The 16,686-nt window shown below is 42.9% G+C and overlaps 1 protein-coding gene across 1 annotated transcript in view; it reads right to left on the reverse strand.

Annotated features, from left to right (window-relative positions):
• THEMIS (thymocyte selection associated) overlaps window positions 1–16,084 on the reverse strand; it is a 126,095-nt gene extending 110,011 nt beyond the window's left edge. The window contains exon 1 of the mRNA XM_033937626.1: window positions 15,994–16,084. Within this exon, the coding sequence (XP_033793517.1) occupies window positions 15,994–16,084 (91 nt within the window). The remainder of the gene's footprint in view (window positions 1–15,993) is intronic.
• Between the last annotated feature and the right edge of the window lie 602 nt (window positions 16,085–16,686).

Consider the following 16,686-nt stretch of genomic DNA (forward strand, 5'->3'; position numbering starts at 1 on the left):
GTCCCTTCCTCACTCCACTCTCTGAGCCCCTTGGCTAGGTCTTCACCTTCCTGGACCCATTTGACCTATTTTGATGAGCTTGAAGGCGATCAAAAAGAAGTTGTAAAGGATTTCAATCTCCTGGGCTCTTTTGTAAACAAAGAAGCAACTAACAGGGAGGAAATACTCCGCAGAATAGCACTTTGTTGCTCTTCAATGAAGACCCTTGACAAAATATTCAAAGGTAAGGAGGTAACACTCCAAACGAAGATCCGACTTGTCCACACACTCATTTTCTCAGTGGTCAGTTACAGATGCGAAAGCTGGATACTACGGAACAACACAGAAAGAAGATTGACTCATTTGAGCTTTGCTGCTGGAGAAGTATATTAGGCATGCCATAGACCGCTAGAAAAAAATAACAAATCGATTTTGGAAGAGATCAAACCGGCTAGGTCACTCGAAGCCCCAATCGATGAAGTTACAACTGTCTTATTTTGGTCACACCATCAGAAGAGAGAGATCACTGGAGAAGGACATCATATTTGGGAAGATCGAAGGAACCAGACGAAGAGGGTGACCGGAAAACAACCATGGGAATAACGCTGGAGGACTTTTCTGGACTAACACAAAACCAATTTCTTTTTAGATCCACAACACATCAAGTCGCTAGGATTCGAACACGAGTTGATGGCAACAACAGACCTATGGCCCTGATTCTATAAAGTCCGCCTAAAGTTAGGCACTGATATGGGCGTCTAACTTAATTGATCAACGGGTTGTTGTTGTTTTTTTAAATTCTTTATTTTTTTGATTATAATTAGAAGAATATATTTTTTCATAATTATATAAGGAAGGGGGATATTATTATATTTTATAAGGGTTATTTATAAGATGTCAAGTGTATTTGAAAGTGAAATTGATATATGTATTTATTGTACTTGATTTAAGATATGAAATGAATAAAGTATTTAAATTCTTTATTTATATTTTAAACTTTTGACTTACTTATCAGTCAAATAAAGAAAAAAATACAATGTAAACAGAAATATTCCTGGCAAGCATTAACTTCTTGCGGAAAAATTAAACAATGAAATGATCAACACCTCACAATCAGCTTTAAGTGGCCTTAATTGAAAGATAGGAGCCTAACTCAAAAAACTCAGTTCTATAAAAGGTAGGTGCCTAGCCCAAAGCGACTACACTAAAAATGGGCATGGCTAGAGAACGGATCATGGAAGTTAGGCGCCTCTTTGTACATTAGGTACTGATAGGCTCCAATATTGACGCATAACTTAAGGTGAAGAAAACCCTGGCATAAATATTAAGATGCTGAGCCCTGCCTATACATGCTTAGGCGATGCTAAGCTTGATTCTATAATGGACGCCTAGGTTTTACAGAATCGATGACAATATCAGCACTTAACTTTAGGTGGACTTTATAGAATCAGGGCCAAGATGCTCATGTTGGAGCCTTGAGTTTGTAGTAACTACTGCACCTTTTCTCTGTCCTCTTTTCTTTCCTGTTTGAAGCAGCTTTTCTTTACTTTTTCTCTTTCCTATTATGGATTTGTAGTTCTCTTTCTTCTGTTGAACAATAACTCTGTTACTGGTTATGTTTTATTGCGGTAAACTGCAGAGATGGTATGTCCTTGTGGCATTTTATCAAATAATGGTGAACTGGAAATCTACTGTACATAACATTCCTACATTCATTAAAAACCACTACTACTACTTTTTACTATAGTCTGTACCAGTAGCAAGCTATTACTCAATATCACTTGCCTTAGAGTAAAATTAACTAGCTCTTGGCCTGACCTGATCCGAGTAAAGGAACCAATTTGTGTTTCTTTAGCAAAGGGAAGATGATTGATGTTGTCTAGTTTATCAGTACCTCAATCAAATTAAAAAGTGTTCATGCATTCCTTAGAGTCAAGGTGGTATTTCATCTGCCATGCAAACAGTTACCCTTACATAAGAACATAAGAATAGCCTTACTGGATCAAACCTATGGTCCATCTAGCCCAGTATCCTGTCTTCACGCAGGCCAATCCAAGTCACAAGTACCTGGCAAAAACCCAATAATAGCAGCATTCCATGCCACCGATCCAGGGCAAGCAATGATAACAAAGGCATGTTCCTAGAGCAACGGGCCCAAAAGTTTAAGACAGGGGTGTCCACACTTTTTGGGTTTGCGAGCTACTTTTAAAATGACCAAGTCAAAATGATCTATCAACAATAAAATTTAAAAAAAACTCCACAAAACACAAAAAATGTTAATTATCATTTATATTCCAGGGTTTTTTCAAAGGTCAAGGCAGATGACTCTATGCAATGTCACCTCAGTAACAACTATACAAAAATAGGCAAATATACCCCCTCCCTTTTTACTAAACCGTGATAGCAGTTTTTAGCACAGGGAGTTGCGTTGAATGCCCCGCGCTGCTCTCGACGTTCATAGGCTCCCTGCGTTACAAAACACTATTGTGGTTTAGTAAAAGGGGGCCATAATGCAATATATAGACAGCAGATATAAATTCTCAAAACGGACACATTTTGATCGCTAAATTGAAAATAAAATAATTTTTCCTACTTTTGTTATCTGGTGATTTCATGAGTCTCTGGTTGCACTTTCTTCTTCTGACTGTGCATCCAATATTTCTTCCTTTCTTTCAGCCTACTGTATGCTTCCTCTCCTCCAGACCTCATTCCATCCCCCAACTTTTTCTTCCTCTCTCTTTACCCCCTCCCCTTTCTGTCTGTCTTTCTCTCTCCATGCCCCCTTTCTTTATTTCTGTCTCCCTGCCTGCCCCCTTTCTTTCTGTCTCCCTGTCCCCCCTTTCTTTCTGTTTCCCTGCCTGCCCCCTTTCTTTCTTTCTCCCTGCCCTCCCCAAGCAACTGCCGCCGCCATCGGAAAACAGGCCCCCAAGCTGCCGCCGCCCCAAGCTCTCCATGCTTCCTGACACAGAAGCGCTGGGTCGACCAGCCTTTCTCTCCCCGACATCAATTCTGACGTCGGAGAGGAATCTGCGGGACAGCCAGGCAGCGATTGGCTGGCCCGGAACTTCCTCTCCCTGACATCAGAAATGACATCGGGGAGAGGAAGGCTGGTCAGCCCAGAGCTTCTGCATCTTGTTTACGGCGTTGGGATGCAGGTAGAAAGTGAAGGCAACGTGAGTCTATCACAGAGCCCAGGATGGGCTCCGCGATCGACTTGCGTTGCCTTCGCGATCTACTGGTCGATTGCGATTGACCTTTTGGGCACTCCTGGTTTAAGAGGTCCTTGTCAGATATGCTTTATACTGGAATACAGATGTCTTCACTCATTGCTGCTATATTGGCCTATACAAGATAAGAGTTGGGATCATCAGTTGGTGCCTCTCCCCTTAGAAACATTTATTTAGTCAGCATTTGAAAAGAGGTGGCATCATTTTCTGCTACCATATATTGGTCCACCCTGGTGTTTTCAGGCCCCACCATCCCCATATCCCACTCCTATTTTCATAGCACCCAAAGGCACAGAAAGCAGTGAGCATCCAAAAAGAGGTCTGAGGCTAAAAGTAGGGGGAATACTTTCAGGAGTCTGGAGAAGTAGAGAGAAGAATACTTGATGAATTCTGGAGACAGAGAGGGAGGAAAGTACTCTCTGAGATCTGAGAGTATTTTTAAACAACTCCAAAATAACTAAAAGATCCACTGTTCAAAGCATGAGGTGTTAAAAAAGGGAGGAAAAGGATCTCAGGAACCTGCTTGGTGACAGGGAATAAATCTCAGCCAAGTCTGACAAGGTTCCACGTTTCATTCAATTATCCTGTAAATCCTCCCCCTTCCTTTTTTATTCTATTTCTTTTATATTTATTATGTTTCTTTCTTCCTTATAATATTAATTTTTATAAAATCTTATCCATTGAGTCTTCTCTTAAAACTATATTCGTTTGAATTACTGTTCAATGTATCTTCAAATTTACTTATCTCAAATGTTGCAGGCAACCACAACCCGACAGGACCTGTTTTGCCAGAACTGCTGGCTTTCTCAAGGGTTCACATAGGCTGCTTTCCACTTTTCAGCCCTCGGACCTGAATTGCGTTGGTTTCAGCATGTGTCACGTCAGGGAAATTAACTACTTCCAGTTCACATCAAATTTTGGTTTTTGGAACTTTTCAGTTTTCAGAATTTCAGATGATCTTATGCCTGTACTTCCCTCCTCTGACGGTACTGCTTGACTCTGATGCTGGCCTTCTCTCCTCATGGCAGCTGGCCTATGAAGCCCCATCCTACCAGGAAGTAGCATCAGAGGAAGGAACTAGTCGGGGGTGCGACATGGACTGGGGCACCATAATCTCTTGAGCCGGCCCTGCTTGCTATTGAACTTGAAGCTACTTTGTGTGTACTCCTGAACTAATAGCAGTGAGAGGAGTAGGTTTCTGTATGTTTTTCCTTTTGAACTACACAAGTCTCAAGAGTAGTGATCTTTGTAAACTTAGATCTGGCCATGTTTGTGACCATTCCTAGCTCTATACCCAGCTCACGTTATCACGTAGTTTTAGAGTATACTTTATGATCAGTGTGCAAACTTCCTCTTTATAACCCAAAGAGAACGCTACGCTCTCAATATGAAATACGCCTCCAACTCCAATACTATTCCTATTTCTTACCAAACCTTCTCATATCAGAGCCCTTAAAGAACATCTTAACTTAAGCTGTAAAAACCTACCTTTTTGCCTTGTCCCAGCATCAGTAAATAATCTTTTATGAAGATAGTAGCTGATCACCCGACGTTACCCGGTTATAAATTCCCTTGAGGAACATTCACTTGAGGATTAATATCACACAAATTTTCAGTTTTCACTTTCTGTTTAGGCTTCACTATACCACAGTTGCACTTCCTTATATACTGTTAAATGACTGTGTGACATGATTCCCGAAGCTGGCACCTCTCCTCCTCTCAGCCTCCCCGCCTCTTCCCATTCCTCCCCTCTATGTGCGTGCCCCCTTCCCTTCTCCCATACCTCTAGTTGAAGTTGTTCGTGGCGTTACCCAGATATAAATTCCCTTGGATTTTAGTTTACATTCACTTGAGGGTTAACATCACACAAATTTTCAGTTTTTGTTTAGGCTTCACCATACCACACCACACCTGTACTTCTTTATATACTGTTGACTGTGCCATCATTCTGTGTGACATCATTCCCCAAGCTTCACACCATTGGTCAAAGCAATATCTGTCTTTTTCGATGATTCTTTACGTCACCCCCTTCCCACCGCACAGAATTTTTCCCCAGATAGTAATTGATATGTATACCAAGTTTGGATGAAATCTGTCCATGTGTTTCGGAGTTATGCTGGAACATACATACATACATCCGATTTTATATAGAGAGAGATATTGCAACACATTGTATGCAAACACTATATTGTAACACTGTGAATGTAAACTGTAACCCATTCTGAGTTCTTTGGGGAGGACGAGAATATAAATCTAATTAAATATCACCTCACGCTTGTCTGAATTATAGCACAAATACACGGTGGGAAAAGATTTACTGTAGTGATAGAAAGAGCTTACTATGACATTCAATGTGATGATTTATGACAAATAATGAAGTGTGCTTCATTTGACCCTAGGTACTGGATTATGGTATCCTAGCCGCAACTGTCAGAGAATTATTAACCGAAATATTGTCACAGAGATTCATGCAAACTATATCTCTGTCAATAAATGCTTCAGAGCCAAAAAGGTTCTGACTCCTCCCTGCATCAGCGTCATTGATATTCCATCTTACTATAACTGACACAATCACATTTCTTCCTTCAAGCCTTTTAATTTAATGTTAAGATTATAATTTAGCTGGGAAGTCCGTTTTTGAAAGAAGTAGAACTACTGGAAAACAAAGAGAATAGATTACATTACAGATATAAAAGTAAGGCATTAAAATGTCAAGGGCTTGAAGCCATTTCACCCTTAATGGAATTCTTTAAAAGTAGTATTTCTTTAGCTCTGTGGAACTGATTTACTCCATTTGTGATGGGTTTATGACACTTTTTGGCTGTTTCTAATCTATCTGGAGGGCCTGAACTTTCTGTGTAGCAGAACAATGAAGTAAGTTACACCTAGGCTATAGAGGGGAGAAAAACACTCAAAACTACAGTATATCTTCTCTAGTTATAGAAATTTTCAATTTCTTTTAGATGGGAAACTTGGTAGAAGGGCACAAAACTGCATATCAGAACTGACCCACTGACAATGAGGTAGCTGCAAAGATTTCAGCTACTCCACAAGTCGGAGATGACTGGAAATTCTTTAATGAAATTGCTCAGGTTTAGGTTTGCATTGTCTCTAGGCCTTGATTCATACTGTGCCACCTTGGCTAGCTTAGAAGCTGCATCCTACCCTTGAAGCCACAGGAACCTGATTTGACGAATAACCAAGTCATGTGAAGTAGGAATAACCTGAGGGGAAAAGAAAGAAAAGTGAGCCTAGATTTATCTTCAGGTAGCAGCCAAAGGAATGTAGATATGGTGATGGCAGAATGTAGATTTGGGATATGTAGGAACTCTTTGGTACCTTCCCTACATGGAGTATCTAGGACAGTGTCTCTCAAACTGTGTGCCACAGCACAGTGGTGTGACCCGAATAGGGTTACCATATTTAAAAAAAGAAAACCCCAGACACAACTCCACCCCATTCTGCCTCCAGCCCTAGCCCTGACCCCAGAAACCTTCCCCTCTTTTTGAGGTGCTCCAGCCACATCTGGGGGGCCTGGATCATGCACGGCCAGAGCTTGTAGGGGCTTTCTAAAACCCGGACAAATGCAGGGTTTTGAAAAGCCGGTCCAGGAACCTAGACGTCTGGTGACCCTAGCCCCAAAGAGATTCTGGGTATGCCCCATGATTTTTCCCTCACCAGTTTTGGTGCAGGGTACGAGTGGAGGAGGAAGGAGAAAGTTAATATCGGCTGGTGGCATTTAAACTTCTCAGCAGCCTCTGGAGTCCTGCTACCCTCGCCATAAGGATGGAAGACCAGGGAGCCTACCGGCTGAAAGGGAAGATTGTCCTCGCCATCAAGTAGGGCTGGCTTATGGGACAAATACACTGCACCACATGCAGACATTGCTGTGAGCCCATGCCCTTCTGAGTTGCCAGAACTGTTCAGGAAGTTTATTTGAGGCCAGAGAAAGGAATAGCAGTTGTGAGCCTACCAGCTCAATCTCCAGGGGTTCGCCATCTGGGGCCCCCTCAACCACTGGAGATGTTGTGGAACATCAGCAAGCCACCACCCCAATCTACTAGTACAAGGCTAGTACCATAGTGGGGCCTTCCCATTCCCAGAATGCCTTGCCACATTGACTCTGCGAGTTGAAGAGTCACTGTTGTGAAACCCAAAGGGTGTGAAAGTGGTCTTGCCAAAGTGGGCAGAGAGTTATGGCCCATTTCCAGTCTGGTATCTGAGAGTGGCTTGGACTCTGCGATATCTGTCTTTTCCCCAATGCTGGTTTCAGACAGCGTAGTCTGGTCATCCCCAGCAGGAGAGAAGTCTCAGTCCCCGTGCAGCATGGGGGCTGCATCATTATCATCATCCCCAGCCAGCCGTCCTTGGTCCAGGCAGTCATGTGAGGCCGCACTGGTGCCACTTTGCATGAGAGCTCAGGTACACTTTTGGGAGCCCATTCATGAGTTCTTGGTTAGCGTACCTAGAGTGGCCTGGGGATTCACAATATGTATTGCCCATGATCCGGTCACGGGTAGATCCATGCCATAAAACCTTTTCCAGTTTAATTGTTTAGCATGGGGAAGCATTGTGGTGCATCACCCAGATAGAGACTAGCCAGCGTGGAAGTTCAATCGATGCCTGGATTCCGGCAGGCTGACTTGCTGGAGGAGGGAAGCGGAGACTGTGGTGAAACACCTAGGGCTATAACAGGGTTGGAGGAGTCCCTGGAAGAACGTTACAGAGATTTAATAAACACATAGGTGCCTGCCATCTATTTGAGAGACCCTTGGGTACCTGGCCAATGGGGATGTGCTCGTTTGCTGGCACTAAGCTATGTGGACAAACTTATAAAGAGATTGGTATAACTATGGGGGTTTGAATTACCCGTATGTGTCCCTGACTATGATGGCAGTGATAGAGGCATACTGGGAGCAGTGGGTCCAGGATGAGATTTGCCAGCGCCTTCCAATAGAGCAGGAGCTCAGCAGATAACCCGAAAACATGAAACAGTGCAGCATTCCATCTTGAGGTGCTAATCCAAATGGCATCTTGGATACGCCATATTGGAAAACTCTGTGAGGGTGGTTAGCAGCCCAGCACTTTTCGATCTGTGAATTATTGATGGAAGGTACATACAATTAATATCATAAACAGCACTTGGATTCGATCAATGAATATATTACCTCTCTCCCTCCCTCCCACCCTTCCTGGATGTGCAAATAAAAAAAGAAAAATACAGGTATAATCCAACTAATCAGAATTAACAAAATTCGTCAATGGGCCCCATGTTAATTTAAATAGTTTATTATGACATGATAGTTCTGAATTCATTTTTTCATATTTGTAACATAAACATAAAGTTTCTCGCCAAAAGGAAAAATTAAGTCTGTCCCAATTTTTCCAGTTCTTGGTAATCATTTGCAAGTTTAGTTGACAACAATGTCCCACAGATTACCACCTCATAGGACAACGGAATCAAAGATTCCAGTATCAAATTAATTTGCCCCCATATTGATTTCCAAAAGTTGAGTATCAAAGGACAATAGAACAACAAATGATCCAGTGTCCCTATTTCAAGATGACAGTGCCAGCATCTATTAGACTTTGAACTATCTAACTTTTGCAAACGAACTGGGGGTCCAAAAAAACTCTATGTAACAAAAAGAACCAGGTTTGTCTTATAGATGCTGACGCTGTACATTTTATCCTCCAAGTCCAAATCCATGGCCATTGAGTAGCAGAAATCTCCTGCTTTATCTCAATGTTCTTAATGTCTTTTAGGCTAGTTTTTGGCTTCTTATTCAAATATTCAGATAATAATTTATACCACTTGGTGGCCTGATGCCCTAGGAAATCTGTCTGGAAACATAGGCCCGGTAAGCTATACTGATTTTTTAAAATTTTGCCAATCAGGGAACCCTATCACATCGCAGCCAATGTTTCCAGAGGATCTTAGACTCGCCAATGTGATGTAAGCTTCCCTCCCTCCTTTCGACTCCCTCGCTGCCCTGTCTCCTGCCATAGCCTGTAAGCGAATTGAACCCATGCTCCAGGGCTCTAACAGTGTGCTTGCCAGTTTCCCTTCTCCTCCAAAAACCGGAAGTTATGTCATGAGGGGGGAGGGAGGAGAAGGGAAGCCAGCAAGCACAGTGTTACTGTTAGAGCCCCGGAGCATGGGTTCAATTTGATTACATATTACGGAGGGAGATAGGAGAGTCGAAGGGAGGGAAGCTTACATCTCGCTGCTCTTGCTTGCTTCAGGCCTTCTTCTCTGCCAGGTTCTGCCTTCGCGGAAACAGATAGTAGGCCGAAAGGAAGGCTCGAAGCAAGCAAGAGCAGCAAGTTGTAAATGCTGCGCTGCTGACAGGTGTGTGAGACAGGGAAGAGGGGGAAGGGAGATGAGAAATGCTGCCTTTGCACCCAATTGGGGGGGGGGGGAGATAAGAAAGACCAGGAAAGGGAGAGGAGAGAAAAGAGAGCTGCCAAGACCATAGGAGAGAGGAAAAGGAAAGAAAGAAAGGAGACACCAGACCATGGAGGGGGAGGGAGAAATGCCAGGGCTTGGGGGGGAGGGAAGGAGAAAGATGCTAGACCAGGGGAAAGGCAGAAGAGAGGGAGAAAAAGAAAGGAGAGGAGATGTCATATAATGGAGGGGAAGGGGGAGAGAAACGCAGAATCTAAGGGAAAATAGAGATCAGGTTCCAGCAGTACACCTTCTGCCTCAACACCACGGAAAGTGAACAGTGGATCCTATTGGAAAAACGGAGTTAGGTTCCTGCATGGGACAGCAGCCCCCCCCTCCCCAAACCAAGAGACACTCTCCTGCTGTCGGTGCACCCCACCAACAAGAATAAGCAGCGTCCCCCCTCCCTCCTTGAACAGACACCATCAAACCCCTCCTGAACCCACAGGAAGGACCCCAGGCCTACCTTGATTCCCTGGTGGTCTACTGGCATGTTGGGGCAGGAGCAATTTCCACTCGCTCCTGCCCAAACAGCTCCTGTCCCAACATGTTGCTAGATCACCAAAGATATAAGGTAGATTTGGGGTCCTTCCTCAGGGTCCAGAAGGGGGCTTGGTGGTGTCTGTTTGGGAGGGAGGGGGAACACTGCCTATTCTTGTTTGGGGCATGCTGATGGCAGGGGAAGTCTACAAGTTTGGGGGGTGCTGGTCTGTGAATATGCGAACACAGCAGCACAAATGGGGAATATTGGTTGCAGTTGATGCAACCGTGGATATGCGAATTCGCATATCATGAACGTGTAGCTAATGAGAACGGACTGTAGATTGATTTTTTCCCTCACTATAAGTATGTGGGATACCATGATATGTAGTACAGTCTTTTATAACATAAGCATAAAATAAGTGCATTTTTAAAATTACATTTTTCATTGTTTTACCATAAGTATAAATATTATTTGTATGGTAATCGATCAGGGAAACTCTTGGCTCAGTTAACTAAATGAGTGATGGGCAGTTGTTTCATCTCGGGCCTTTCTGATCCTTTGGGAACTCTTTATAAATTTAATCAGGTAGCACAAATCTTTTCTGATTATTTTCGGCAGTTTTATATTGCTCTGCCACTGGGTACGGGTCCTCCAATTGCGGATTACTTGGAGGACTCTGGTGTCTCCAAGTTAACTGCTCTGGAGAGGGAGTCCTTTAATGCACCGCTGACGCTTAAAGAACTTCATCATGCGGTTACTTCACTGCAAAATCATTCAGTGCCCGGTCCCAACGAATTCACCGCAGTTCTATAAACAGCTCTCCCCTTATTTGGGGGTTCCATTACGAGATTACTATTCACAAGTAATTGGCGAGGGGGAGTTGTCAGCAGGTACCAATGAGGCTTTGACTACTCTAATTTTGAAACCTGGGAAAGACTCATACCGACTGATATCATTATTTAATGTAGATTCAAAAATTCTGGCGAAGATTCTTGCTGATAGACTCTCAGTGCATTTACCCCGTATGATAGGCCCGGAACAGGTAGGCTTTGTTCGAGGGAGGCAATCCATGATCAATGTACGCAAGATCATACTTACTATGGCTTATGCCCATCATCATCAGCTTCCTAGATTAATTTTTAGTTTAGATGCAGCTTGTGCCTTTGACCAGGTAGACTACAATGTTCCCTCTAAGGATTGATGAGGTGTGTGCAAAAAAAAAATATGCATGAGCGACAAGTTACATACTCCACAAATTTATGAGCAGGCATGGAGGACGCATTTTTAAACAAATGTAGTTTATCCTTGTACTCCTTATGTATTTTTAATCATCTATGGATAGATATGTTTGTATGTTTATTGTTCAAATGGTTTTATTTATTTCCCCAAATTTATTTTTGTTATACACATTGAAAATATTTGATATTGCGTTTAAATCAAAATCTCAATAAACTTGAAACTTGAAACGAGTGCCCGTGAGATTGTGGGAGGGTTAATTACTCAAAACTTAGAAGAATAACAATTTACTTAAAGTTTTTGCTTCACCAGCTTTCTGGTATCTTTGCATACAGTGGCAAACCTAGCATATGTAAAACCCGGGGCCCATCATTTTTTGGCACCCCCTCATCTGTACGAAAAACATGATTTTTAGTAACAAGCCACACGTCACACATGAGTACCTAGGAAAAGGCAGCATCTTACACATTGCAGTGAGCAGTACATCAATACACCCATTGTAAAACTAAACAAGCCAGACCAGCACACATCAATCCTACACCGTCAATCCTAACAGAAAACCATGTCTTTCGAACACACAGAACACAGAAAACACCTTCGCCTAGTATGGAATATGTCATCACACAAACTAACCCCTCCCCCTTTTACAAAACTGTAGTGTGGATTTTAGCCACGGTGGTAACAGCCCTGACGCTCATAGAATTCTGAGCATCAGAGCTGCTACTACCACGTCTGGTGCTAAAAAACGCTCCACAGTTTTGTAAAAGGGGGGATAAAATAGAAATACATAGCTTCAACGCTCTAGCTCAGGGGTGCCCAAACTTTTTGGGCTTGCAAGCTACTTTAAAATGACCAAGTCAAAATGATCTACCAACAATAAAATTAAAAAACACAAAGCACACTATACGCTGAGAAAATGTTAATTATCATTCCTATTCTGGGTTTTTTTCAAAGAGGTCAAGGCAGATGACTCTATGCATTGTCACCTCAGTAACAACCATACAAAAATAGACAAATATACCCCCCTTCCTTTTTATTAAATCACAATAGCAGTTTTTAGCACAGGGAACTGCGCTAAAAGCCCAGCGCTGCTCTCGACGCTCATAGGCTCCCTGCGCTAAAAACCACTATTGCGGTTTAGTAAAAGGGGGCCATAGTGCAAAATATAGACAGCATATATAAATTCAGACACATTTTGATCACTAAATTTAAAATAAAATCATTTTTCCTACCTTGTCTGGTGATTTCATGAGTCTCTGGTTGCACTTTCATCTTCTGACTGTGCATCCAATCTTTCTTCCCTTCTTTCAGCCTGAATGCTTCCTCTCCTCCAGACCTCATTCCCTCCCCCAACTTTTTCTTCCTCTCTCCCTGCCCTTTCTTTCTTTTTTCTCTCTTGATGCCCCCTTTCTTTTTTTCTGTTTCCCTTCTGTCTCCCTGCCCCCTTTCTCTCTTTCTTTCTTTCTCCCTACCCTCCACAAAGCCACTGCTGCCACCATCGGGGGAAACAGGCTCCAAAGCCACCGCTGCGGCTGCCCCAAGTTCTCTCTGCTTCCCACCGTCGGCTGACCAGCATTCCCCTGACGTCAATTCTGCCGTCGGAGAGGAAGTTCCGCCCAGCCAGGCAGCGATTGGCTGGCCCAAATTTCCTCTCCGACTGCAGCCTTAGGGCGGGTGCACAACCGGGGCGGACCGCCCCCCCCCTTGGTACGACACTGAAGACATGGCAGCGGCTCCTCTCACGAATCCCCACCTGCGTCGGAAGTCCGATGCAGTCGGGGATCTTGAGAGGAGCTGCCGCTGCATCTTTCCACTTAAAATACAGGCCGCCGCCGCTTCCTCTCACCTCCGCCCGCCCTCGAGTGAGCGACAAGGGAAAGCGTATTAGCGACGCCACTGAAAATAGTGAGCGATCGCTCATGCGCTCACCTTAGAGGGAACACTGGACTGGACCTCTCTCTGTGCAGTGTTGGAATATATTGGCATGGATGGTTGGTATCTTCGCGCTATTAAGACTCTTTATATTTCTCCAGTTGTGAGATTATTAGTCAATGATATTTGCACAGACCCCTTCCCAATTGGCCGAGGTACTCATCAGGGTTGTCCCCCATCTCCTTTATTGTTTTTACTTTATTTAGAACCGTTTCTATGGACGATTGTGGGAGTCCCTGACATTACTGGAGTTCATATTTCTACTTTCATTATTATAGTATTAGCTTTTACAGACAATCTGCTCTTTACCTTGTGGAACCCGCTGTCCTCTATTAAACATTTACTCCAAACTTTGGAAGAATTTCATTTTTATTCCGGCTTTACTTTGAATTATCATAAATCTTTGGTTTTGGCCCTTCCTGATACTTTACAAGATTCCTGGGTGGGGGAGTTTCCCTTTTCTTGGGCTTGTGACTCTCTCAAATACCTAGGGATTATTTTGCCGAGAGACCTCTCCACGCTTCATGCCAAAAGTTTTGATTCTCTTTTTTCTGACACTTTGAAATTGCTGCAAGTCTGGACATCTTTCTCTGTGTCTGTATTGGGGATGGTGGCTCTAAATAATATGGCTCTATTTCCCAGGTGGTTATACCAATCCCAGCTATTACCTTTATTACTCTCACACCAACATGAATCACGTTTAAATACGTTTCTTCAACAGTACTTGTGGTGTGGAAAGAGGGCGCGGCTCACCTATGCCAGGTCATGCCTGCCAAAGGAGCGAGGTGGATATGGGTTGTTAAAACATTAGATGGTATGCTATAGCTTGCCAAGTGCAACATATTAATGATTGGTTCCTAGGTACTTCTTTTTTTTCTGTTACGCCTTTGGAACTCTCTCTATTGTCTCCTTTCCATTTTAGCTATATGCTTCATGTAACAGCCCTTGCTTTATGTTTGCAGGTATCCACATATCCTATTTTTGCTCAGGCTCACAGGGCCTAGTGTTGGGTGTGCCACAGCCTTCAAATCTCTTCGGGCATCTCTCCCTATTTACCTATACAGGGTAATCATGATTTTGTACCGGGTCCTACATTGTAAAGCTTTTTGACAGTGGAAATTTAAGGGATTACAATATGTCTTTCAATTTGTTACAGAAGAGGGATCTTTGTACCCATTTGAGATGTTGAAGCGTACTTTTACATTATTAAGGTCAGATTTTTTTTTATTATCAAGTGCGGCATTATATGCAATCATTGCCATCTTGTTATCTTACATAAACATGCCGGGAGGCTATTTCAGAAATGTTTAGTCTATCGGCACAACATCATATTCCACTTCGTTTTCATCATGTGGGCTTAATGAATGTCAGCAGGGAACCAATTTAGCAGTCTCTGGTCTGAAGATTTACATAGTCAACTGCACAACAATTGCAACGAGCTTTGAAGATGGCTCTTAAATTGACTTCTAATGTTACCTATTGGGAACTTCAAGAAAAGTTTCTTTTTCCGTCTATATATATATCACCAACACAAACTTATCGGATGACGATTAGCCATTCTCACTACTGTCTCAAATGTTTGCATCCCTATACCTCCTTGGGATATCAGTTTTGGTCCTGCCCTAGGGTCCTTTCGTTTTGGTCTACTTTGGGACGGCTCATCTCGTCTATATGGCATCATCGTTGGACTCCTACTCCGCAAGCTCTTTTTGGATATTACACCATTACGTTTCCTAGGCTAAAGGGGATGACAGCATTTGTGGCCTGCTCAGTTCTTCTAAGAAAGCTATCTTGAATGCTTGGCTGACAGCGGACTCTCCATCTTTTGCTCATTGGCGATCCATTAAGATTGTGCAAGCCTCCCTGGAGCGTCGCTGTTTTGTGGACATTGACTCCCGTCAGGATCAAACTTTTTGATCTATTTGGGAACCTTTTTGGAGGACTCTTACGCCCCATGCTCGCAGTAGACTACTGACTGTTTGATATGACTTTCTTTCTTTTTCTGTTTAACAATGCGTGCATGATACTTGTGATTCAGGGATATGGGGGAGGGGTAAGACAACATTGTTCTTATTGTTGAAGGTTTCACACTTTGCTTTGTATGGTATTATTGCCATTTGGAAAATTAATAAAAACATTTAAACACAAAAATTACTTTTAGGTGTTCTGTTATGAATTTCTTTTCTTAGATTTTTATGGTTGCAAAATGAAAAATTGGAAGGAAAATATTCTATGCCAAAAGTGATAAAATGCAAACCACATTTTCAAAAGCAGTTCTGGAAGTAAAGCAGCATCTTTGCAAAAACAAGTTAAATTCTCTCAACCCATGAATCCCGCATAAATGGGATATGATCCTGGGTCTGCTGCCAGGCCTATGTCAGGATTAGGCAATGAGCTCGTGCTGAACCCAGTATTACAGAACCAGGTAACATTTATTTTATGAATACTTTTTAGCTCTGTTTAATAGTGTACAGATCAAATGCAGTCTGAAAATGATAGGAAATATGCTTTCAATTCAAACCATAAAACTACAATCTTTTTCACGCCTTAAATGTGAGATAAGACCCAGAAACCGACACAAGGCATTAGCTACTCTGCCCCTCACACTGGGCACAAACCAGAGCACCCATACAAGTAAGATGGTAGTCAGAAATCCAGGTCACCTCAGTCTGCCTCTGTGCACCTACCTTGATAGTAGATCCCAGATTGTATCTGCAGGGCTCTAGGTAAGCTCTTTGGGTCCAGGGAATGGATGAATGTCTCCAAAGATGTTGCCATGCTTCTGGGCCACAGTGAATATCCTGTATGTGTGACCCCTGCTGCCGAGGGGCAGCCCACATGGAGGAAACTCCAGGGAATAGAGGGAGAAATGAGGGTATCCAAGGGGTCCACAACCTGTAAGATAAACCTGAGAAATAAATATGGAAAAACAAAAAAATCTAAAACTATTCTCACATAGAGTAGTTGGGAGGAGATGCTGCTTATGCTCCTTCACTGCGGTGGAGTCAGCAATGAAACTTTGCAAAAAGTACAGGAAGAGGTTTGTTGTAGTGAAGTGACAAACCTGCCAGTAGCAGACTCTGCAATACTTCTTATGCATCCAGAACTGTGGCTCTGTTCACCTTGGTTACACTGCCAACTTGGTAAAAATGAGACCTGCCAAGCTAAGTGGAAAAACCAAAAAACAAAAACTTATTGCAAGAAACTTGTTTTCTTGATCAAATGGTTTGATCAGAAAGAGGCCTGCAAGTTTTATCCTCATCCCTGTGCTAAGTTTTGTCTGAATGCAACAGTGTGTGGTACAGTAGTTAGAGCTACGGTCTCAGCACCATGAGGTTGTGGGTTCAAATCCCCTGCTGTTCCTTGTGACCCTGGCCAAG

Source organism: Geotrypetes seraphini, chromosome 3, assembly GCF_902459505.1.
Source record: "Geotrypetes seraphini chromosome 3, aGeoSer1.1, whole genome shotgun sequence".
In the NCBI taxonomy this organism is placed as follows: domain Eukaryota; kingdom Metazoa; phylum Chordata; class Amphibia; order Gymnophiona; family Dermophiidae; genus Geotrypetes; species Geotrypetes seraphini.